The 26,358-nt window shown below is 38.3% G+C and overlaps 1 protein-coding gene across 3 annotated transcripts in view; it reads left to right on the forward strand.

Annotated features, from left to right (window-relative positions):
* Nucleotides 1-26,358, forward strand: part of RNGTT (RNA guanylyltransferase and 5'-phosphatase) — a 317,119-nt gene that overhangs the window by 285,849 nt on the left and 4,912 nt on the right. The window contains exons 15-16 of one of the 3 annotated variants that reach the window (XM_077750275.1): nucleotides 21,959-22,082; nucleotides 23,553-26,222. In XM_077750275.1, the coding sequence (XP_077606401.1) occupies nucleotides 21,959-22,082; nucleotides 23,553-23,716 (288 nt within the window). In that variant the 3' untranslated portion in view covers nucleotides 23,717-26,222. Of the gene's footprint in view, nucleotides 1-21,958; nucleotides 22,083-23,552; nucleotides 26,223-26,358 lie in introns of those variants that run through there. The other 2 variants (XM_077750276.1, XM_077750277.1) reach the window with 2 other exon arrangements.

Here is a 26,358-nt window from a genome sequence, read left to right on the forward strand (position 1 = left end):
ATACGCATACCTGTACTTGCAAAGTATGTGCACATGTACACCCCCCCACACACACCAAACACAGAAAACAAATACAAAGGGATGATTGCTTCTGTGTTTATATCTTCCTTGTTACTTTTAAAGAGGATATTATAGTTTTCTGGGTGAATGTAGAGAGAAAAATGGAAGAAAGAGTGAGCCTAGCAAACTGCTCAAATTGAATCCTAATTCTCCATTCAACAGTAGGATATATTTTCTTCCTTCAAAAGTCTTTCCTCCATAAGTACCTCCTGCTACAATAATATGACTCTCTCTGTTAAAAGGGTTAAGAACTATTGATAGCAATAATATATGAATATAATGGAATGTCTCATTTTAAATCTTGTCTGACAATCTGTCTATTATGACTTCTCTTTCCATGGTGATTAGAGCTTTTCCATTTTCCCCTACATATTAAATATTTACCAGGACTTCATCTTTTATGGGGTTTTTTTGCAAATTATATTTTATTTTCTATAATTTTCTTTTGCAAAAATATATCTGTAAAATTATTATATTACTTTTTCTAATGGATATTCAAAAGAGTCTTCCAATTTGAATTTAGATCTTATTAGTAGGCTATTCATGATATCATCTGTTGGATCATTAATAAAATGATAAATTATTAGAGACTTGAAGCCACCCCTGTGTACTGTCAAGGCAGACTTTCAGTGGTTTGTCATATGTCTTTTGTCAATCTGTGCACAGCCTTTCAGCTTTGTGTTGTCTTATTGAATATTTTTATCAAAGCCTCTTTGAACTACTTTGGCAAGCCATATTTCTTTCTTTTTTAAAAATTTTTTAAATGTTTTTTATTTATTTCTGAGACAGAGAGAGTGTGAGCAGGGGAAGGTCAGAGAGAGAGGGAGACACAGAATCTGAAGCAGGCTCCAGGCTCTGAGCTAGCTGTCAGCATAGAGCCCAACATGGGGCTCGAACCCATGAACAATGAGTTCATGACCTGAGCCGAGTCGGATGCTTAACTGACTGAGCCACCCAGGCGTCCCAGCGAGTCATATTTCTTGAGACAGTTTGCTGATCCTTGTATCTGCATATTTGGTAGGAAATCTTGATGGAGATATTTTTAAAGATTTTTCTTGTGGAAAATATATGGAAATTATTTCAGGAAGGAAATAAAGGCTCAATATAGTGTAGCAGCAGGAAGGTAGAAACCAAGTTTGAATTCATCCTTATTTACATGGGTCCTAAGTCACTGTTTAAAACTACACTCTTGCAAAACTAGCTCATAAGAATGTGAAGGGTTAATGTTTATAAAGACATTTTTGATCTGAAGGGTTAGTGTTTATGTTTATAAAGTTTGAGTTATTGTCAGTAAGACTATGTAAATGAATCACTTGTTTAAAATTTGCATGTTTACAGTTTGTATCATCTAGTGGTTCTCCCATTTGGCCACTTGATGCATTCATCTTTTTCTTACTACTGTGAACAGTATTGATAAATACTGAATGGATGTGTCGTTATCTTTCATATTTTAGAAGGCAGAAAATTCTTGGTTTATAATGAACAGGGTACCTTAACTATTTTGTATGTTTGTTTCCCATCTGACTTAGAAATGCATGGTAGTTTGCTTACTTATTTTCTCCTTCCTCTTTCCCCCTTCAGATCTCCCCAATAGCTAACATCCTGTTTCCTCTTTCACTAGAAGTCATATCCACATCCACAGAGGTAGGAGAAGCCTAATTTCATGTGGCAGCATGTTTTAAAGGGACTTCTACTCAGAAAGCTATGGTTGATCCATTTTAATTACTATATGGCTGGGTCATTAGGTTGGGCTTCTTCTAGTTCGGTTTGGTTTTGTTCTCAGAGAAGAAGTACATAACTTTTCAGGCATGTATGTATGGAAAATTTTTAATTGAGCACATACTTTGTGCCAGGCACTGTATTAAAGTTCCATCCTGATCAAGCTTATTGTCAAGTTGGAGATGTAGAGAATTTAGTGGGCTGCCTTTTTAAGTAAGATAAGAGAAGAATAGGGTACTGTGAGTAGACCAATAAAAGCACAAAAATCTGTGGAATCAGAGAAGTTTTCCCAAAGAAAGTGGTCCTGGCAAAGCAGAAGTGGCTAGCCAGAGAGAATGATGTGCCAGAAGGAAGAATAAGTACAAATGCCTGGATCAAGAAGAGAGCCAGGTCAGTCTAGAGAAGTCCTTTAATGCTGGCTGGAATGTTTTAACATGTGATGCCATTTCTATAATTTCCTTGTGAATATTCATCGAGTTTGATTTTTGTTTTAAAGACATTTTTATTGAGCACCCATTGTGTGTTCAGCAGGGTCTGGCCATGAACAAAACGGGGTCACTTGTTTTGTTTGTTCAAGGAGAGCTTTGCCATCTAAGGGGAGGAGAATTTAAACAGAAGGAAGAAGTTATACTATAAAGTAATAACATCACATGCTGTTTCAGGAACTGACAAAATAGGCTCAATTCTCTAGAGAAAAATGCCTTAAAAATGTCATCTGAAATCATTAAAGTCAATCATCAGCTCTTCTTCACCAGCATATTGTGCCAAAGGAACTAGGGCAGAGACAGGTGAGAGTCTGTGCCTGGCACAGGGCAGCCTCTTCCCAGTGCAGTGACTCTGGAGAAGGAGGTGACATCTGCAAGGTGGCGGGGGCCCTGGGATGAGGTCTAGCTTGGCATGCAGGGCAGGACGACTCCCGTCCTGAGAGGTGTCTCCAGCTCCATTTTTCATACAATTAAGACAGAAAAGGTGAAATGCCACCCCCACTTCCTTGATAGTTGCTCGAACCATCCATTATTCTCTTTGTATACTCTGTGAGGCTTTTTTCTAACTTTGGAGGTTGGTCTTGAAAGCAGTTTAGTGGATCTCAATCAATTTTGTTTTTCTTTTAATGAAATAAAAGAAAAGAAAAAATAGCAAAGTGCATGAAGTAAAGATATAAATGTTTTATGAACTGTGTGTGTGAGAGAGAGAGAGAGAAGGTTGGGATATAAATAATTTTGCTTAGATGAACTAGGTCAAACATTTTTTTTCTCTTTGGTGAAACTTATGTGACTGCAAGTAAAAATTTGGCCTGCAAAATTACCCCTTTTGCTTATTAAGGATTGTCTTATAGATCACAGAATCAATGCGCTGGGCCGAAATGCCAGATGTCTGGACCCTCATTCTAACTCTGCTCCTGAACAGACATACGGTTTGGACAAAGAGCAGGCTTTCTGTGAACCTGTGAACTTCAGTGTTTTTGACCTGAAACGAGAGTTGGCCTAGATGAGCTCTTATGCTTCCTTCCAGCCAAGATTCTGGACTTACTACTCTTTGTAAGGCAGTTGGGTTTAAAAAGTAAATTGTCTTAAAATTGATTGAGCATTTGCACAGCTTTATCAATTTAGAGAGGTGGTCCTAAGAGTAAACCCAAAAACCTGAAGCAGAAAAATTTATATAGCTTCCTACCACAAGACCCTGGTTCCTGACAGTACATGCTTGTCCCTTCCTCTATAAAGCAGATGGTCTGCCTCATTCAGACTGATCCTGTGACTGAAACAATGAGCATAAAACCCTTGGCCTGGCACCTGTGTGATAGAGCCTCAGAAAAATGTTGAGTTGAGAAAATGTTGCTGGATATTGCAGTCCTTGCACTAGACAGTTACATGAGCTACTTGCTGCAAAGTGAGGAAGGCCAGGAGCTGCAGAGCAAGCAGAACTTGAGAGGCACGGGCGCTCTACGCCCCCATCCACTTCCAATTACTGGATCTCTATACATGTTCCTTTACTCCTTTGTGAGATGCCAGGGTGACAGAAGGTATCTCCCAGGTACCTTTTTATCACTGCATGTGATAGGGAACATCAAGTACAGAGGAATTCTCCAGTCCCATCCCCTCTGCCACGTGAAACCCAACCATAAAATAAAGTAACAGAGCCAGTTTATCCCATTATGTTTGGGTATGTAGGGTCAGTTGTTTTGTAGGAGCTCACCTGTATTTTGAGATAGTAGCAGTTATATTGAGCCAAGTGTGGCAAAATAGTACAAGGTACAAATGAAGTTAAAATTCTGAAAGCTCTCTCCACTTGGAGCAACTTCTTAACGGTATGGAGCACAGAACTGTTTGGCCATCAGAAAGACAGAGCAGCTAACAACACCATTTGGGGCATTGTTAGACAGCTCTGTTGACACATGAATACATTTCCTATGATTATCATAAAACTGAGCAGCCATGCTGCTGCATTTCAGACTTACATATATAATAAGCTGTAATAAAGTAAACATTCTAAATGGATATAAGAGTAGGCATTACTTGTGATCACAAATGTGTGTTCAGTTGAAGTGCTTTTGAAGCTCAATTTAACAAAGCAAACAAATTTCCTGGCATTATTAACATAATTGTTCTCACTGTTGGGTTTTGATTTCTAAAAAGTTATTTAAGAGAAAAAAACATTGCTGAAAAACAAAACCACCAAAAAGATACGTAACTAAGATTGAGCTACTTTTCTTTTGATCGTGTCAGAGTTTTTAAAAAGTCCCAGATGTTCACCCTGCTACTTCCCCTAACCATTGCCAACCCATTTAACTCAGAGTTCATGTTTCGTGATTAGTTGTGCTTAGTTGTGGGTTAAATTCAGCTGTTTCCTCTGCCATCAGTAGGCTCTGGAGTGGGGCTACACAGCATTTATCTGCTAGTAAAACTCCAGGCTGTGCAGTAGTTAAAACAGGGACTTCTCCCCGTCTTCTGTCCTAAGGACAGAAAAGGACTAGAATATCCCATTTAACACCAAAGTGGGGGATGCATAACTACATGTAAATTTAGCACCAATTAGATGGTAGAATTTGGAGGACTATTGTTCCTGGAATATTCCAAAAACAAAAATAGAAATCATAGTGGTAACATCTCAAGTGTGGTGACAAGACAGTTAAAGCAGTGATAATTTGGAGCCTTTGGGCACAGCACAGTACCAGGAGGTGATCACTGTGTCTTCTGTGACAGCTGGCAGTTGACAAACAAAGCAGATGATATGTTTTCAGCTTGTTACTTTTCCATAGTGTTCTCCACTGTGGAATGAACCCCCAAAACAAAAATCCTTCCTGTATTGTCATCTGGCTGGAGCAGACCCTCATGTAGCAGGTGTGCTACTGGCGCACCGTCCACCACATGGGAAGCCATGGGAGGTCAGGGTTGCAAGTAACTGGCCTGAGAGTCGGCGGCACAGGTGCACAGCATGGTGTTGGTAGGAGGAACACTCTTCAGAGACTCAAATGGTGATTTCTTTAAAAAAATTTTTTTTAATGTTTGTTTAATTTTGAGAGAGAGAGAAAGCAAGTGGGGGTGGGGTACAGAAAGAAAGGGAGGCATAGAATCTGAAGCAGGCTCCAGGCTCTGAACTGTCAGCACGGAACCTGACGCAGGCTCAAACCTGTAAACTGCCAGTTTATGACCTGAGCCAAAGTCGGAGGCTTAACCAACTGAGCCACCCAGGTGCTCCCAAATGGTGATTTCTGATAGTCAGGAAGTTGAGCTGATCTAGTCAAAATTAGAGAGAGGCACACTAGTGTGAGACTATCCTATGAAAGTACTGGTGATTTAAAAGCATTCCTGCCAACCATATGACCGGATACATTATTTTTATTCTGCATCCAGATTGTGCCAGATACTTTTTAGAGGGAAGGTAAAAAGCTACTAACTTTACTTATCTTCAGACTTACTTCCACATAGCCTAGCACTATAGCCCAGAAAACAATAACTAACCATGGCTGCCTTGTTCAGAATAGACTCTCTGAAGGCTTGATAAGAGCAGTTGAGTGGTAATGTCCAAAGCTGTAGGATTTTCTTTGCCCATGTAGTTTTGATTCTTGTTCTTTATTCCCACTAGGAGACATTCCCATTATCCTCACCAGGACCTGGTTAGAACAAACGCCTAAGCGAGTGGGAGGGAGAAAGGGAGACTGAATGACAAATTTAATGTGGTTCCACATGCAGTCTTCAGGAGTTGTGAATTGTGACAATTCTGATCTCTCAAAGGTTCAGCAGTCTGATGCTTCTAAATGTAGAAATCTTTAGATAATAGCCAGTGCTTTTGTGCATAATTCTTTGCAGAGATCCTCCCCCCACCACCAGTTTGAAAATAAAAGCAGATAAACCAATTACCAGGACAGAAAACACTGTTTTAAATCACTGAAACCTACCCAAAATTTAAACAACTCTAATCATCACTGAAATCTTTCTTTGTTGTGTATTACTCAACTGAAGAGCACTTGATCTTCATTTCACAGACCTGGCTTAGGACACTTGAGCTTCCTTTGTCATCTTCCCACATCTTTTCCCTTCCTACTTTTGAGATTTCTCTTACTTCATTCCTCCTGACTTCTTTCCAGACGTCTTTTCTCCAGACTGGCCCATGGCACTTGAAGCTGGTGGGTTTTTTTTGTCTGTTTTTGTTTTTGCCCCAGCAGTCCGAATTTCTTATTTCTATTTTAGAAGATCGTTACATTAAACTTAACCTGACCTACTACTAGAGCTCATGTGTCTCCTTTCATTTGTGGTGACTGCAAAGGGTATCCATTAGCTCTTTGGTTTAGCTATTTAGTAATTTTTGTCATTAGGAGTGAACAATAATAAAATTTTCCTTTCCTTTAGGATGTTGGATTTCCTTGATGTTACTAAGAGACAGTATGATAAAGAGCTCTAGATCTAAACACAACCTTGAAAGAATTAATTAAATAGGCTGATCCTTAATGTCTTCCTTATTATTAAAAAATAATAGTGTATGTAAGGAGCCCTGCACAATGCTGGCTACATAGTAGCTGTTTAGTAAATGTTAGTTCTTTCCCCTCCCATCCCCTCCCCTCCCCTCCCCTTCCCTTCCCTTGAAGGAATTTCAGTCAGTAATTGAAAAAGTAAATAGCTCTGATGAAAATATAAACATTAAGTTAGTTTTGCGTACCAGTTACCAAAATAATGAATTTTCTATTTACTCCTAGTTTGCTACTTCCTCAATGTGTGTGAATGTTCACACACATAAAGATAGGCTAATTAATAGAGATAATGGGGGATGCACTTCGGTATATAAATATTTTAAAATAAAAGTGTTTGATTTGATGATCTTAAGTTTCCTATCAGCTCAGAAATACTGGATTTTATGAAAGGGGATTGTGATGTTTGGGGAAAAATAATTTTTCTTTTCTTAAAAAGTCTATTTTGAGAGAGAACAAGCAAGCAAGTGTAGGTGCAGAGAGAGAGAGAGAGAGAGAGAATCCCAACAGGCTCCACACTGTCAGCACAGAGCCTGATGCAGGGCTCCATCTCACCAAAGGTGACATCGTGACCTCAGATGAAAATAAAAGTTAGATGCTTAACTGACTGAGCCACCCAGGCATCCCTGTTGTAATCATTTTCAAATTTCCAACATCTTCTGAGTGGTTTTGGGTTGCCTGATACATGGAGCTGTTGAACAGATTTAAATGAATCTGTTGTGAATACCCTTCAAAGAGTACATAGAGACACAAAATAAAACCCTTGGATTCTAAGCAGTGTTACTATCACTCTGTATTTGTGTAATACCTTTGTCACTAATTCCAGTATTTCTTTCTCAAAGAATAAGAAAGATAGTTGGTGAGATAGCATATATAAAATAGGATGCAGTGTGCATGGCAACGAGTGAAAGAATGACTCTGAATAGCAGAGTGGGCATAGCAAAGGCAGGTTACAGGTACTGTGGTCAGAATATCTCAGTGTAAGTCTGCATTGACCTTAGGTACAAACTTGTAGGAAAGGAATTCTAGAAAGCTTTGTTTGTTCAGATGGGTCCTAGTTACTACAAGAGCAGTATCACTAAACTAAGGTGTTGTGGGTACCTGAGCTAATGATTCAGGCCTATGTGGGTCAGTGGTTTTGGTGCCCGTAAGCGCTGCTAGAGCAAGCAGAGTCATTTTAAAGGAAAGCATTTACTCTAGAAGGTGATCAAGAGGGAAGAACTTAAGCAGTTTTGTTGGTGTTCTAAATGGTAGGCAGACTAGGAAGGAAATTTTCATTTATTATTTTTTTTAAATCTTTTTTTTTTAATGTTTTATTTATTTCTAGGAGAGAGAGAGAGACAGACAGCATGAGCAGGGGAGGGTCAGAGAGAGAGGGAGTCACAGACTGAAACAGGCTCCAGGCTCTGAGCTGGCAGTCAGCACAGAGCCCGACGCGGGGCTCGAACCCACTTAGATCATGACCTAAGTGAAAGTCGGACGCTTAACTGACTAAGCCACCCAGGCGCCCCAATTTTCATTTATTATTAAAGCATTTTGGCTTATTGCCACACACCATGTAGATTCATGTGGAGGACAGTTCTCTTGAGGTCTTTACACTATAAAAGGAGCACAGTTGAATAGTTGGGTTTAAATTGAGTATGAGAAAAGAGATAAAGTGTTATATATAACTAGCATGCATTGCTACAGGAATTAAAAAAGAAATGAACATAATTGGCTCCAAATTGTTAGGAAGTCCTTGGAAAGTATATGAAGGACTCACTGAAGTAAATTTGAATTATGCGTTGACATCTTAATGATTGCCTCACTAAAAACCTTAGATCCAGTGTAATGTGAACTTTGTTAAGCATGGATATTTAATGGTGATTAAAATCATTTTAGTTTGGAGTTTGTTACTGCCAGAAGTGGATAGACCATTTATCAAATTCGATCTGACTAATAAATATTATGAATATTAGCATTGGCTGTGGGACAGATATCTTTAAAGAGATGCAACATTAGGTGAGTCTTTCATCATACTTACCACTGTTCAGGAAGAAAAAAAGGTGTTAGACGTGCATATCGCTTTTAGCTTTCTCCCCCGTGTTCATGGTAGATTTTAAAGCTTTCCTTGGTTCTGTATTGTTTTTATTATCCCAAGCATGCACTGAATCCATGATCTGCTTATAATTCTCATCATGCTCGGTACTAAACAGACAAGGAATGATACATCCTGTCACAAAGTTTGGCGCCCCGTTTGGTAAGCCATTACCATTACCTCACCTTACCTGGCAGAGCCGCCTGTTTTGCCCACATGACCTTTTCTTTTCACCAGTCATGCCCACAGAAAGGTCTTCAATCCACTAATGGCTTCTCATTTGGTCTAGAAATCAGACAAAAGCTTTGCAGCTGTGAGATGCAGTCCATTTTAAAATTAACCTATTGTAAATCCTTAATGATTGAGAAATTCTGCAATTTGCTATGATTTGTGGTTTGTGCTGCAACTAGAATAGCAAACAGCAGAGATGATGCAGGTCAGAATGGTGTGCATTTGGAGAAACTGAAGGGAAAGAAACTTGTTAGACGTTGTGCTTTGTTCAAGCCAATATGTTATGCCCTTCTGCCCTTCATCCATCCCACATGCTTTCTCCCCCACCTACAGATCCTCCCAAGTAGAATATAATCCTTGGAAATAATTATTTAAATTACAGTTTATTACACAAGAAGTGAAATTGTCCACAAGTGGAATCTATCTTTGCCTCCTTTAATACTTTTTCAGCATAGAGCCTGGATTCTTAAGGATAAGGAGGGCAGTTTTTGACTCATAAAGACCTAGACTTTGAATTTGATACCAAAACAAATTAGCTCTGTATCCTTATGCAAATTACTTAAATTCTCTGGGCTTCAGTTTCTACTTCTGTAAGTCTTAACAGATACTTACACAGATTAACGGGCACCCTGGGTGGCTCAGTCAGTTAAGCATCTGAGTCTTGATTGAGGCTCAGGTCATAATCTCATGGTTCGTGGGTTCAAGCCCTGCATTGGGCTCTGCACTGGCTGTGTGGAGCCTGCTTGGTCTTCTCTCTCCCTTGCTCTCTGCCTCTCCCCTGCTCATGTTCTCCCTTTCTCTTTCCTAAAATAAATAAACTTAAAGGAAAAAGATAACTTCTAAAGATTAAGTTAGATAATGTATTAGGAAACCTAGTAGGGATACAATGCATTTCTCTGTCACTTACTAGCTATGAGACGCTAATCAAATTACTTAGTTCCTCTGTGCCTCTGCTTCTCTTATCTAGAAAAATGGAGATAACTTCCTAGAGTTGTTATTAAGGATTAAATAAATTAATCCATGCAAAGCACTTAGAACAGTACTCAACATCTATAAGTATTCAATAATTATTAACCATTCTGGTTGACAGATATTAAATAGGTAATCAACAAAAATTATATTTACAAGTAATGATAAATATTGTAAAGGGAAGGTGTAGGGTGCTGTAAGACAATCCTACAAGCTAGAAAGATAATTAGTGCTTTATAATGGGAAGCCGTTGGCAAAGGATGACATGATTGGATTTACTTTTTTTTTTTTATAGTAGTTTAAAATTGTTTTTTTTTTAGAGAGAGAGCAAGTGGAGGAGATGGGCACAGAGAGAGAGACAGAGACTTTTAAGCAGGCTCCATGCTCAGTGTGGAGCCTGACACGGGACTCAATCCCATGACCCTAGGATCATGACCTGAGCCAAAATCAAGTCCAATGCTCAACTGAGCCACCCTGGCACCCTGGATATATATATATATATTTTTTTAAGAAACTTATATCATTGTTTCTTTTTTGTTTCAATTCACCTTTTAAAATTTAACATACAATAAATCCACTCCCTTGGTGTATAGTTCTGTGAGTTCAGACAGAGCCATACAGGTGTATAGCCACAAATAGAATAAAAATACAGTAAAAATCCCCCCTTATATGTCATTTTGCTTTTTGTGGTTTCAAGTTATCTGCACAGTCAACAGAGGTCAGGAAGCAGATGATCTTCCTTCTGACATATGGTATCATCAGAAGGTCAGTGTTAGCCTAACGTTAAGTCACAGAGCCTCCGTCCATTCACCTGACTTCATCTCACGTAAGCATTTTATCATCTTTTGAGAGAGAGAGACCACATTCACATAACTTCTTACAGTATATGGCTATAATTGCTCCATTTTATTATTAGTTACTTTTGTTAGTCTCTTACTCTACCTAATTTTAAAATTAAACTTTATCATATATATGTATGTATAGGAAAAAAACATATATGTAGGGTTCAGTACTATCCACATTTTCAGATATCTGTCTTAGAACACATCATTCACAAATAAGGGAGGGCTACAGATAGCACAGTTTCATTACCTTTCCCCAAATCCCATGGGATACCCCTGTGTAATCAACCACTCCTCCCACATTCAAAGCCAGCAACCACTGATCTGTTTTCTGTTCCTATAATTTTGCCTTTTCCAGGATATCATGCCTTCAACTTGGCTTACTGCATTTGAAATTCATCTGTGCTACTGCTTGTTATCAGTAGTTCTTATTGCTGAGTAGTATTCGATCACATGGAATCGATGCATGCATATATCGCATGATATACCAGAATTTGTTTATCTCTTCAGCAGATGAAGGGCATTTGAGTTGTTCCCAGTTTGGGATGACTATGAGTAAAACTACTATCAACATCTGTATTGATGTTTTTCTGTGAATGTATGTTTTCATTTCTCTTGAGTAAATACCTAGAAATGCGGTTGTTGATTCTTACAGTAAATGTGTGTTCAGCTTTGTAAAGAAACTGCCAAACTGCCTTCCTTCCAAAGTGGTGATACCGCTTTGCATTCGTACCAGCAAAATGGTATGATATTAGTTGCTTTACATTTTTGTCACCACTTAATTTTGTTCATATTTGTAAATTTTATTTATTTTAGACATTCTAATAGGTTTATAGTGGTATCTCACTGTGATTTTAATTTATGTTTTCCTAATGACTAATGATGTTTTGAGCATATTTTCATGTGATTATTTGCCATTCATATATCTTCTTTGGTGAAGTGTCTGTTCAGATTATTTGCCCAATTTTAAATTGTGGCTTGTTAATTGAGTTTTAAGAGTTCTTTATGTATTCTGGATGCAAACTGTCAGATATGTGATTTGCAAATATTTAATCCTAATCTGTGTCTTATCTTTTCATTCTCTCAGCAATATCTTTAATAGAGCATAAGTTTTGGGGCAGCTGGGTGACTCATTTAGTTAAAAGCATCCTACTTCAGCTCAGGTCATGATCTCATGGTTTGTGAGTTCAAGCCCCACATCGGGCTCTATGCTAACAGCTCAGAGCCTGGAACCTGCTTAGGATTCTGTGTCTCCCACTCTCTGCCCCTCTCCTGCTCATGCTCTCTCAAAAATAAAATAAACATTAAAAAAATTAAAAATAGAGCATAAGTTTTAAAATGTAATCAAACTTTTGTTTTATGGATCATGTTTTTGGTGGTGTTTCTAAGAAATGTTGCCTAACCCTATGTCACAAAGATTTTCTTCTGTGTTTTCTTTAAGAAGTTTTATAGTGTTAGGTTTCACATTTAGTTGTGTTTTCCATTTTGAGTTGATTTTTGTATAAAGTGAAATATTTAGATTGAAGTGATTACTTGCTCATACAGATATGCACACAGATATGCATTGCTCCAGCGCTATTTGTTAAAAAGGCTTTCCTTTCCTCATTGTATTGCCTTTGCAACTTTGTCAAATGTCAGTTGACCTTGTAATTATGGTTCTACTTTCGGATTCTATTCCACTCATCTATGCATCTCTCTGCTCGCCAGTACCACATTGTCTTGATTACTATAGCTTCATACTGTCTTGAAATCAGTATCATTCCTCCAACATTGTTCTTTTTTGTTTGGGCTGTTCTAGTTTCTTTGGCTTTCCAGGTAAATTTTAGAGCAGGTTGTTGATATCTGTTAAAAAAAAAAAAAATCCTGTTGGCATTTTCCTTGTGATTACATTGAATCTATAGATCATTTTGGGAAGAACTGACATGTGAACAATATTGAGTCTTCCAACTCATGAGCATGGTGTATCTTTCTATTTGTTTCGGTCCTCCTTGATTATTTTCTTGTATTGATGTTTTATATTTGTCAGCATACAGATCCTACATATGTTTTTTTTATTTTTTACTTAAGTATTTCATGTTTTTGAAAAACATTGTAAATGATACCCTTTAAATTTTACATTTCTAACTGATCATTGCTAATATTTAGAAATACAGTTGGTTTTAGTATATTAAGCTTGTATTCTGCAATTTTGTTAAAGTTACTTATTAGTTCTAGGAGCATCTTTGTAGATTGCTTCTATGTAAGTAATCATGTCTTCTGTGAATAGAGACCATCTTATTTCTCCCTTTCCAACTTGTATGTCTTTTATTTGTATTTTAAGCAAGGGAATGCCTTGACTGAATTTGCATTTTTCAAAGACCAATCAGGCTGCACTGTAAAGAATTGTTAGGATGGAAATGTAGACGAAGCCACTATGGTAGGAATCTGAGAGACAGTGAGAGAGGGGACAAATGGACATGCTCAGAATATATTTTGGAGGTAGAATTGGTAGACCCTGGTAATGAATTGAATATGAGAGAAAATAAAAGGGCACCAAGGTTTCTTACATTAGGAATTGGGTGAATGGAGCTCCCTTATATTGAGATAGAGAAGCGGAAGTTTTGGGGGAAGACAGAGTTGAGTTTTGAACATGTCAGGTTTGAGAAGTCTATGGGAATTTCAAATAAAGGTATCAAGTAGGCGGCTGAACCCTCTACATATATGGTATAAAAGGGTATATATAGGGTATTGCATATAAGAGAACGAGTTTGGAAATGAGTCAGGCTTACGTGGAACCCTCTTTAAAGGCTTGTAGAGAACACTTTGTTTTTAGTTCCTTCAGCATGGGAAGATGTTGAGATTTTTTTTCACCTCAGACCTTTGGACATACTGTTAATCAGTGCCTGAAATGTGTGACTCCCCTCTCCCCCCACCCGCTCTCATTTGTTTCCCTCTCTCTCTTTCCCCTGCTCTCCCTCTTCCCCTCCCTCTCCCTCCTTCTTTGTATAAATGGGCTTTTCATCCTATCGTAAGTCTATCATCTCACACTACCCCACAAAAAAAATCTTTCTCCTTGCATTAGCTTCTATTACATATCTGTTTTCTTCATAACTCTTATCATAGTTTGTAATTTGCTACTCAATTGTTTACTAGACTATACATTCCAAAAGGCAGGGACTGTGTCTCTATCACTAATCTGCAACCCCGTGCATGACACATGCTTAGTAATATTTGTCAGATGGTGGGAAGGATGGATCTACAGCGCATTTCCGTGGCTGAGTTAGCTCCAGTGTGTTTGTGTTTGCATATGACTGACTTCTTACACTTACATATGCAGAGATTTCTATACCTAATTTCAGCCAAATTCTGAGCAGGCAAATAACCATATTTGTTGAATTCTATATATATTGGCCACAGAGTGCCAGGCTTTGTAATAGCCGGGGGGATGTGAAATGGTATTGTGGTATTGGACAGGGAGACCTATATTTGAGACATGGCTGTTCCATTTTCTAGATCTGTGACTTTGGGTGGGATGTTTACTGTAAGCTTTAGCCTTCACACCTGTCAAAGGGCAGTAATATAATCCCTACCTCATAAGATTGTGGTGCAAATTAAATGAGATTATATGTATGGGCCACAGATTTATAATGCTTGATACGTACTAAGTGCTCAATGAATAAGTAGTTACTATTCATTTATATAAAAATGAGTTATACAGTTCTAGAAATGGTTGATACTACTTGACCAGTGCAGGGAGGATATAAAGAAATCTTTTATCTTTCACTTCCTATACTTGTTCTTTACTGCCAAAAGCAGAAGGGCTGCTATTCATGCCATGATGGAATCACCTCCATGTTAGGCAGCCAAAAATAGAGGTACAAATGTTTATTCAGATGACAAACTGAGGATATTTAAGCCCTAACACCTTTAGTTTTGATTTGGGGGAAAAAAAGAAAAGGTGGAAAAGAGGAACAAGGCAGAGAAAGGCTAGAGATAGTACTAGCTTACCTAACCAGCCATCAACAGTACATATTTGTTGAAATCTGAGGCTCATGATTCTCTTGAATTCGGTAAACATTCTCTTTGGTATCTACCCTGGACTGGGTACTGTTCTGACAATGGGGGAAATCAATGAGGAATACATATTTAAAAAAAAATTTTTTTAATGATTTTTATTTTATTTTTGGGAGAGAGAGAGCATAAGCAGAGGAGGGACAGAAAGAGAGGGACAGAAGATCCGAAGTGGGCTCTGCACTGAGAACAACAAGCCTGACACAGGGCTCAAACTCATAAACCGTGAGATCATGAACTGAGCTGAAGTCAGATACTCAACCGACTAAACCACCCAGGTGCCCTGGAAAATACATATTTGAGTGATCTAGATCAAAACCAGGGAAATTAACTTGATAAAAATTCCCATTCTTTACCATGAATCTATATTCTGTCTATCCTCAGGCAAAGCTGTTCACAACTTTGGTTGGTTTCCACTAAAGTGCTAGATAGAAGCTTACATGTAGGTTTAAGGATCAGGATTGGGGAATGAATGAAATGAACGAAAAGGGATTAGAGCAGAGACTGTCAAACTTTCTTGGCTCATTTTGCCTCATACACGGCATCTCTAAGCCAAAAGAAATACCTAACACCTCCATCGATTGAGGGGATAGAGCCAAAGAATTTAAGAAGTATTTAGATTTTAACAGCTTAGCACATGTTAAGGACTGTATAACTTCTCCATCCTTGGAGTCAGATTATGCACCACCAACTTCATTTACTATTCCACACTGATTTTTGTGGTACTTGGTTTTTAGCACAATAACTGCCAAAAACTCAGCTTTTCAAAGGTATAAAGTCATCTCAAGGAATCTCATACTGAAACTGTGAACTCCCTGCAACTAGTAGTTTGTATGGTGTCCAACACGTGCCACAGTTTCCCTGAAGGTTTCAGATATCCCACAGCGCCTCTGTGAGTTTGTTGCACACACCAGGGTACCCCCCTGCTTAGTTTGGGAACTGCGGTCTTAGGGCCTTATTCTAAGACTCTGCTTTCTATAAATGTCTCTCTCTTATTTTTCTGTACCTCTGCATTAAAAACCAATTTGATGTTTATTATATTTTATGAAATTGTTTTTTAAGGAATTTTTCATTTTTAAAAATTATGGAAGTTTAGCACATACAAATACAGAAAGTTCGGGAAATACTGCATGACACAGGTAAAAGTCATTCCTAATTCTTCCATCCACCATGACCACTGCCAACATACTGTTTTTTTATCTGTATATTACATTTTGAGTAAGAACTGTACTAACTCTGATTTTATTAGGAGGTAATAGTCTGTGGCTTAGTGGCAATTCCATACCCTAGAGTTGTGACTTGTCAGTAATAACCTTTAGGATAAATAAGATAGAATTTCTAGCTGTGTTCTTTTTATTGGCTACTTTCATTAATTGAACACCTGATTGGTGGCTTGAAGACCCACATGCGTGAGGGAGAGACTTCCTGATTCTCTGTTTCCAACCTAGCAAATGCAGACTGTGTTACTTATACAGCCTGGTAGTGGTAGGCATAACATTTTTTTAAAGAGGGTAACTTGTCCAATGTTTTAGTTTCTCCAGTAGTGGATACACTTTCTAAAAGTAATATATCAAGGCCCTACTATATTGTAGTATTTCTAAAAGATTATATATCTAATAATTCAGATTTAAGCTATTTGTATTGTTCTGACACCACAAGGAAAACTTCATTTCTTTAAAAAAAAAAATTTTTTTTTAGGGGCGCCTAGGTGGCTTAGTCGATTAAGCGTCTGACTTTCGCTTAGGTCATGATCTCGCGGTTCGTGGGTTCGAGCCCCGCGTCGGGCTCTGTGCTGACTGCCAGCTCAGAGCCTGGAGCCTTTTTCGGAGTCTGTATCTCCCTTTCTCTCTCTGACCCTCCCCTGCTCATGCTGTCTCTCTCTCTCTCCTAGAAATAAATAAAAATATTAAAAGAAAATTTTTTTTAATGTTTATTTATTTCCGAGAGAGAGGGACTGAGAGAGAAACAAAGCATAAATGGGGGAGGGACAGAGAGGGGAGACAGAATCTGAAGCAGACTCCAGGCTCTGAGCTTTCAGCGCAGAGACCAACACGGGGCTCGAACTCGCCTAGCACCAGATCATGACCTGAGCCACAGTTGGATGCTTAACCGACTAAGCCACCTACGTGCTCCAGAAAACTTCATTTCTGATTTGTTATTTTATTTTCTGCACCTTTATAAGTACTAGAAATTAGTTACTTACATGAAAATAAGAGTTTTGTTTCATCTACATAAGGTATGTTTTTAAGATTTACCTTTTGTCATACTGTACAAATAGAGCTTGAATTGTCAAAGAGCAGAATTATAACTTAAAAAAAAAAATGGTCAACTTAGTTTAGCTCCAGAGAACAGTTCACGAAGGTGGAGTGGAAACTTCTAAGTAAAACATATATTCATCTTTAGAATTTCCCTATCATATTTCTCCTTCTCTCTCTCTCCCTCCCTCCCTCTCTCTTTCATAATGTTAAATTCTGACCTGAACAGGTGATAGCGTTACTTTCTTAGCATAGCCTGGACTGTTGAGGAGTGATTGTGTTCTTCTTTTTTTTTTTTAATATTTTATTGTCAAGTTGGTTTCCATATAACACCCAGTGCTCATCCCCACAAGTGCCCTCATCCATGCCCATTACACCCCTTCCCCTCCCTCCCACCCCCATCAGCCCTCAATTTGTTCTTGGCATTCAAGAGTCTCTCATGGTTTGCCCCCCTCCCTCCCTCTCCCCGACTATTTTTCCCCCTTATTCTCCCCCATGGTCCTCTGTTAAGTTCCTCCTAATCCGAGGAGTGATTGCGTTCTTATAAATTCCTGGTAGAGGACTGACCTCATGGCTGATTCTAGGGCTGAGGCAGAGAAAAACAAGATGAGCCTGGAAGTACTATTTTGAGTTGCCTGAAAGTAAAGGCTAAAAATAAATAAGTAAAAATGGAAGCAAATTAAAAGGACACAGGAGCCAACCTGAGAAAGTTCCCAGTGCCAAAACTGGAATAATTTGACCAACAAAATAAATGACAGTAGTAGTTTATTATAACCCAAAGACTAAAATAAATATTCATGAGTTTATAGTAATATAAATAAGCAAATAAATAAAGGAAGGAAGAGGGACAAATTCCTTAACAACAAAAAGTCCAGATAATAAATGTAGAAGGTTGGAGAAAAAAGAAAATTCCATGAGAACACCACAGGAATAATTGCTGCAGGCAAGAGTCACAGATGAATGCTAAAATTAATGAGCAAAACTTTAAGGAGAAACAGGATATTTGTATAGTCTTAAAATACCCCAAGAAATTTATTAATATCTATGGTGGTTTTAATAAACGTCCACTCTCTAACACCCTTCCTTCCATGAAGTGGAGCTTACTTCCCTTAGCCTTGAGTGGGGCTGTTTGTACTTAGTAATTCATAACTAAGCAATAGTGCATGAAGAGGAGAAAACCTGTAACTCTACAGTAGTGAGCCGGGGTAGACACCATCTTAACAAGGTAGTCAGGGTTCACGTCACCCGGAAGAAGTCATGTCGGGATCACATACCCTCATCTATTATACAGTGAGAAAGACAGTTCACCTCTTGGCCTTTGTCCCCCAAATCCATAACCCCAGTCTAATCATGAGAAAACATCAGAAAATTCCAAGTTGAGGAGTGTTCTACAAAATATCTGACTAGTGCTCTTCAAAAGTGTCAAGGACAGTCAGAAACTGTCACAGATCAGAGGCAACTAAGGAGACGTGATGACTACATGCAGTGTGGTTTCCTGGATGGGATCAGGGAACAGATGAAGACGTTAGTGGAAAAACTGAAGCCTGAGGAGTCTGCAGTTGAGTTCAGAGTGGTGTACCAATGTGAATTTCTTTGACTTGATAGATGTACCATGAGATGTAAAATAGGCATATTGGGGAAAGCTGGGTGACAGGATACTGGAACTCTCTGTACCATCTACACAGCTTTTCTGTAAATCTAAAATTATTCCAAAATTAAACGTTAAAAATAGAACAACTCACTGATGGCTTCTCTGTCTAAGGATATTTGTTAGTGTCTCCAGGGGTGTCTGGGTGGCTCAGTCAGTTGAGCGTCTGACTTGTGATTTCACTTTGGATCATGATCTCATGGTTCATGAGGTTGAGCTCTGTGTCAGCCTCTGTGCTGACATCGTAGAGCCTCCTGGAGATTCTGATTTTCTCTCTCCCTTTCCCTCTGCCCCTCCCCTGCTCATGCACTCTGTCTCTCTGTCTCTATCTCTCAAAATAAATAAGCTTAAAAAACAAATATGTCTCCAGAGCAAATTGGTTCAGAGAAACCCCCATCTCCCAGGCCTTTGTGCAGTCTCTCTATAGAAGAAAGATAAGCTTTTGATAGTGAGACCGCTCTCCCGAAACAGGGACAGTAAGTCTAGAGGTTTCATCCCACCACTAGAAATAGAAATGCAGTTTTGCCTGCTCGGTGTAGGTCACTTCAGCCCACACTGATGGTTTGCCTTTTGTGACTTGGTATAGGTTGCCCAGCACCTAAGTTACAAAAAGTATTCTGTGAAAACAGTGCAGAGCAGAGCACCTGGGATTGTACCTGACTCTTTTGTGGGCTCTTTGTTCAGGCATTACTGTTGAGCTGCTAATTTAAAAATCTCCAGAGATCCAAGATCCAGTTTCATTGGACTGTCTCTTAATCCCATTTTACTGGTAGATTTCAAATAGTTCAAAAAGTGTGGTTCTCTGTAAGACGGATACATGAACAAGTGAACAGAATGTTTTATGATATAAAATACATTGTATGTTGCTCTTTAAAAAAAAAAACAGTAAAATCCTATCTGTACCATAATTATGGGTACAGATGAAATCCTGATTTATAAATATTTTGTTCTTATTACTTTCAAGCTCTTATTAGTTCAAACTAGGGTAATAAAGTTGATTATAGAAGGCCTGACAAGGTCTTGTTTTAGTAAATAATAATACGTAATTGGCTGAGGATGATTATTGTCATAGTAATAAATTAGAATTTGGATACTAAAATTAAACTCCTCCCCTGTATGGCAATCATTCTCTTGATCTAACCATTAGTGACAACTGTCACTTATGAGAAGTATTATTTTTGTCAGTTAAATAAATATATTTTAGTATCTAACCAAACAAGTACCTTGCAGTGTGTCTCTCTTGGGAATACAACTGATGTGACCAATAAAGAACAATGGATTGTTCTTGAACATGGACATACACTTAGGTTAATAGAGTGGCAGGTGCATGCATTTTTCAGAAAGGTTTCCCAGTTATTGTTAATGCATATCCAAATAGATACTTAATAGTACTGCTTAAGTGCTGTAGTCAGGTGGAGCAACACATAATTTATAGCATTCTGAAACCAGGAGCACCAGAAGGATGCGCTCTGTGATGCAGACTTAGTACAGTTGCTGGTCAGTGAAGGGGAGACTGCACACTGTTGATTACAAGCCTGTCTTGTGTGATACATGTGATATAATTTTCTTGACACCTGTGTTCAAAGTGTACCTTTCCGTGTCATCCTGGTTTCTTTAGTGGATTACTTAAAAGTATGTTTTATTTTTTATTTTTTGAAGGCAATGTTTTAGTTCCTATTTTTATATTTAGTTAAGAATTTTACTGGTTGGCCACTATGTGCCAGGTACTTTCATTTTTTTCTTCTTCCAGTATGCCAGTAAATTAGGAACTCCTTGCCAATTTTAAAATTGTAAAATGGAGACTCTGGAAGGTTTAGAAACTTTACCTCTGTTAGACCCTACATTGTGATAAATGTGGTTTACCTAACTGAATGAATTGCCTAGTACTTGGCGATAGATAATGTATCAAAAGTAAAAGGTGGTGGATCCTTAGGAATAAAGGGAGGGGAATTGAGACTAGAATAATGAATATTTGAGAATAATTTTAGCAAATTTGCCATAAGTGGAAGATCACTTTTGAGCAGGTCTGTTCCAGAGCCACTGAATGTATCTGTCCTATTGGATTTGTTGAAAATGCAAATAATCCAATCAAATGTGATACTCTTTAAGGGAAAGGAATACAATCTGATAGTTCTTATGAAGACGTGCACTGCCTAATCTGTGAATTGAAAGCATCTTTTAAAAATTTGCTTCCTTTCATATTCCTAGGTGGTATTGAATATGTGTGTAGAAAAAAATGAGAGCATTTCAAATAATGCTAATGAAGTTTAAATGATTGCAATCTACCATATTGTGAGGAAAAGTTGTTAGCTGTGAAAGATGAGGACTGAATTAAAATATTACCATGACTGCCATTTGATTTGAAAACTGCAAAGATAAGCTTAGGTTCCTATTTATGAAAGCCATCCTCACAGCCTGATGAAGTATCTTTTAAAATGTTTTATAGTTACCATGGATACTTGTTAGCTTTGATAGAGTAAGTTGTAATTCATATTCAATCATCTGAGGTGAAGTAGCCAAAAAACCCACCAACTAAAATCTAAAGTGGCTTCCTCTGTATACTTATACTAGTTTAGACATGGAAAGGGTAAATAAATAACCTAAAGATTAGTGCTTGTGTTAGTTATCACTGCTTGAAAAGCAAAAATATTTAGGATGTGTATTACCTGAATCTGGTCCTAATGTTTACATTTTATGGGTAACTTTTTCTTTTAACTAGGAAAGGGAACTTCTTGGGTTTTGGCATGGGAATTTAGATGGTGAGACCCTTCTGAAAGCTGATGAACCCAAGCAGCATACTCAATTTCTCAAAGCCATAGGGACACAGAAATATTGAAGGCATTGGTCCCTATGGTAACATATTTGCATTTGGCCCAGAAGTGGCTGGTTTCTGCTTAGCCTCTTTTAATTGCTATATATTGACAGCCGTTTTCACGACTATTTATAAATGTTGGATTAATGAGCATGTGTACAAGGGAGTGCACACCACATCCTTAGGCTTGATTAGACACTTCAGATGACAAAAAGCTCTGCGTGAAGAGTTACTGAGGTGTTTTTGGCATTCCCTCATGTGTCTGTCATATAGTGGAAGCAAAAAGCTTTTCAAATGATTTAAATATTTTCCTCAATTCTCTTTTAAAACAGGTGACAAAAGAGCTAAAACAGTATGACAACAAAATTATAGAATGCAAATTTGAGAATAACAGCTGGGTCTTCATGAGACAGAGAACAGACAAAAGTTTTCCCAATGCCTACAACACTGCCATGGGTGAGTATGACAACCTACCAGTGTTTGTTACGTTAAAAAAGAGAGAGGGAGAGAGAGTGTTGACGGTTTAGAATCAGAATGTGTCATCTTTGTTGTTCTGTTTGATGGGGCGAATCGACAGGGTCATTCGGACCCTACCCTTGCGACGGGAGAGGGGTTGTGACTCTGCGGCGCCAGTTGGCCTGCAGGTTGTCGTGAGGCCTGGGGGCTCGTGCCCGCGTGCCCAGTAGAGAAGTGTAAAGGGCAAGATAATGGGCTGGATACAAGTTGAATTTGTTGAACAACAACAACAACAACAACAACAACAACAAAAGCCATGATAATTTCAGATCTATTCAAAACTATAAAAACCATTGTTTGCCAGATGGTAAAAGACAAAATTAGCAGGGGAAAATGTAATTTCCAGCTCCTAAAATAGCTTTACAAACAATGGAGAACAAAGTAAATGAAAACCATTTAAAAAAAAAAAAAAACCTCCTCCTAAAACCTGCTCTGCTATCCTTCCGAGTATTCTTTGGGTACAATATGAATGCTTTGGGAATTCAGAATAGTAAGTTTCTTTCATGTTGAACAACACAAACTAATGAAGTTTACAAGGTAAACTAGTAGCAGTCGTTGCTCTGGACTGCGGTTTTAGCGACTTTGAAAAATATAGATAAAAACCAAGATTGAAGGTTAACAGCACGGTGTGCTGTGAGACTGCTCAGTCGGTGATGTTGCTGATTATATGATAAGCTTATGAGAAAATACAGAAGCTGCCAGTTTCAGTTTTGCAGTTTATGAAAAGTTACTATTGTACATTTAAAGGTTCTGTTGGAACTAGCATCTGTGATCAGACAAGATGAGTTAATTTTGAAAACAGGAATAATTAAGCCAGTGTCTTTTTTTCCAGAACTAAATGTGTAAATACGATTTCAAGGACCAGTAGTAAATTTTGACCACATAAGAAAAGATGCCTTATTTATTTGTAATTTTGTTAAAATACCTGGCTTTCTCAAAGAAGTTATTAAAACAAAACCATATGATCTGCCAGCTACAGTGGAACCTCCCGGTTCCAGGGAAATGGTGCCGTCGTGATGGGGGGAGTTCTTTCTGGCAGGAGAGACTACACGTTTTCTGTAGAAGTTTGGTTGAATATAGACTAGAATGTGATGCGCAGTGCTACATTCACATCCTGAAGACGGTTTCGAAGCGACGCACAACTATAGTGAAGGCATGCTTATCATTCGGATACCTAAAAAGTTTTGTTTTTAAAACTGATGTACAAGAAAGAGTAGGCACCAGGAAAGCACCCATGGAGGCGGGGGAGGGAGGAGAATAGTTTAATGTGTGAAGCAAGTCACCCAAATCGGGGAAGATGCAAGTGTTTAGCATATTGGGATGAAAACCTTTCCCCTTTGGCATCCCCTGGGGTGAGTCAGCGGCCCTCATTAACCCTCACGTGAGACACGCGTCTCCCTTTGTCCACAGCTGTGTGCAACAGCATCTCCAACCCTGTCACCAAGGAGATGCTGTTTGAGTTCATCGACAGATGTGTGGCGGCTTCTCAAGGACAGAAGCGGAAGCATCATCTGGACCCTGACACAGAGCTCATGCCTCCACCACCTCCCAAAAGACCTCGCCCTTTGACCTAAGACCCGCCTCTGACTTAAAGACTGAGAGGAAAAAGGAGTGAGAAAAAATGCCGTTGTCCCATTTTTGCAGCCAGAGAAATTCAAAAGAGTGTGGCTTGATGCTGATACACATTTGAATTTTTTTGTAAAAAAAAAGAAAAAGAAAAAAGAAAGGTATCATAGCCAGCCTGTAAATATTTGATGCATTTGTTTCCTCAGTGCTACGATACATCATGGACTTCACACAGTTTATTTATATCTGATAAACTCAGCCTTACCGTGTGGAATCTGAAGATTGAAATATCCAAAGGTTTAATTGAGATTGAAATCAATGCAAAAGAGGCCTTGTTTGTATATGGATAACTTTCACCTTTAATTTATAAAGTTAGTAATCTGGAACTGTGAGCGTATAAAACACTGTATTTTTTAGAAGTTGTATTTCAACTATGGTAAATTTTCCTTTTGAAAAATCTAGGCAATGGCACTAAACATTCTTGCTGTCGTTTATCATGGATTTCCTACATTTCTGAGATGCTTGTGTTCCAAAACAAATGACACGGTGGTTAAGTATTGTACTATGTTAAACAACTTGGTCTGTCTTTTACCATTTTAAGAAGCTTTTTTTGAAATGTAAAAGTAAAAAAGTAAAGCCCCGTTTTTGTGAATTGCATCCTATCTAAAGGAAGTATATTGAGTATTTTCATCTGTTTCTATTCTTCGAACTAAAATATCAGAGACCCAGTGTGTCCATTCTGGCAGCGCCTTTCAGTTACTTCCTAGAACTTAGCTCTACACCACCAGACCCCTTGTATGTGGTGCTCTCCTGGGAGACCCTTTTTCTTCCTTCCTCCTCCTCTTTTTTTTTTTTTTTAATGCCAGGACTACTTCTGCTTTACCTCAGTGGTATCAGCACATTGTAAATTACATTAAAGCACACAACTCACTGTGACTATGGGAGTGATGTCAAATACAGACGATGTTGTGTTAGTTCCCTTGAACAAAACAGCAAAGGAAATGCCAGCTGACTCCTTTGATTAGAAGGTAATGTCAGTGGAAGAGAATGCTGTCACTAGAAAATGCGCTCCCACTGCTAGATAAATGCAGAGGCAAAGAGTAGACATCTGTAGGAACTAAACATCAAGGAAGCCAAGACATTTCTTTTCAAAGCCAGAATTCTATCTGTGTTCTGTCCTTGGGATGCTATTTCTGTTGTACATCTGAATTTTAAAACACTTACTGTTAGATAATGGACTTAAAGAGCAGCTAATTGGTCATCTGCCATTGTTGAGAAGCCATGTTCTGATTGGTTTGTGAAGGAACTCTCAGAATTAGCCTATTAGAGGCGAATGTATTTATTTTTAGAGGTACAGGTTTTAAAGTATACGTGTATTTAAAAATTTTCATGATCTGAATTTTATATATGTATATGCATATATATGTAAGTATACGCAGCAGTGTATAATCTTCTACTAATACAATCAGACATGAAAAATCCAAATGAGTTACCCAGCTGACTGAATATCTGACAGGATTTCTACATGGTATAGCACAGATTAACCAAAAATGTATTTATATTCACCTGGGTTTTAATGTTTTTAAACAAAGTTTTCTCCTGCAGTGCTTTTCTATATGAAGTACTAGGAGTCATGCTTGGGCTTTTTTTCTTTTACTCTTTCCAAGTTATGTAACATGTAGTGAATTTATCCAGAATGTCATTTTAGTATTTCATTCCTAGAATGCTTTTGTGAGTTTGGGCACTGAAGCGATTAAAACACCTGACTGCCCCAATGATTGTTGAAAGGCGGAAATTCATAAGGTTCCATAGTGTCTTGTACAAAGTGGATCTGAAAAAATACCTATGCAACTCCAAACAGTCCGATGCCTGCGACACCAGGGTCAGTGACTTTTTGCACGCTGTGTTGCTTTCTCCCGAACCTGTATAAGTGCAGAGCCCCTTTGCAGATATAAGAGCTCGTTTTTGCCAGTGATCTTTAATGGAGTTAAAATGTTTATGGTAATTGTAACCTTTTAAATGAGTTACGTGAAAAGAGCATCTCATTTTTAATACACCCAGATATTTTTTCCTTGCCTTTGTGCATTTTCCAGGACTTCGTTTTCTTAATTTGTCCTTTCCTTTCAATTAGAGTGGCGTATGGTAGCCGGCCTAAAGAGTAGATCCCACTTAGCCCCCGAACACACTGTCATCAGAGGTCATCTAGAAAGTCAAGGGGGGAAGTTGAGAGGCAGGAACTGGGACATCAAGAAGGAAAGAAACCCTTCCCTTCTCAGGCCACTTCACAGTAACTGTTTTCTGATACTGAAGTTTTGTAGACAAGAATATGAGAACTTTGCTTTCCTGAGTTATCACATACAAGAGCTTTTGCTTTGTATTTGGAGAAGATGTGGATGACTCGACTGCCTGGATGGTTACATTTGCTTTCCGTGAAATGCTCAGAAAATGTCAGGACATTCCTTCTCTAATTGTGTGTCAGTGCATATATTGTAATAAAACTACTGAGCTAAAATAACAGAAAGTGTACGTACTTTGTTTTGCTGGTGATCCCTTTGTGTCCCTCTATTTAACTAATGATTTTGTGTCCCTTTTATTGCTGGCATTATCCTGCCTCTGTCAGCCATACCCTTCATAATCCATCTGGTTTTGT

This window comes from Crocuta crocuta, unplaced genomic scaffold (genome assembly GCF_008692635.1).
Source record: "Crocuta crocuta isolate KB4526 unplaced genomic scaffold, BGI_CrCroc_1.0 scaffold9, whole genome shotgun sequence".
Lineage (NCBI taxonomy): Eukaryota > Metazoa > Chordata > Mammalia > Carnivora > Hyaenidae > Crocuta > Crocuta crocuta.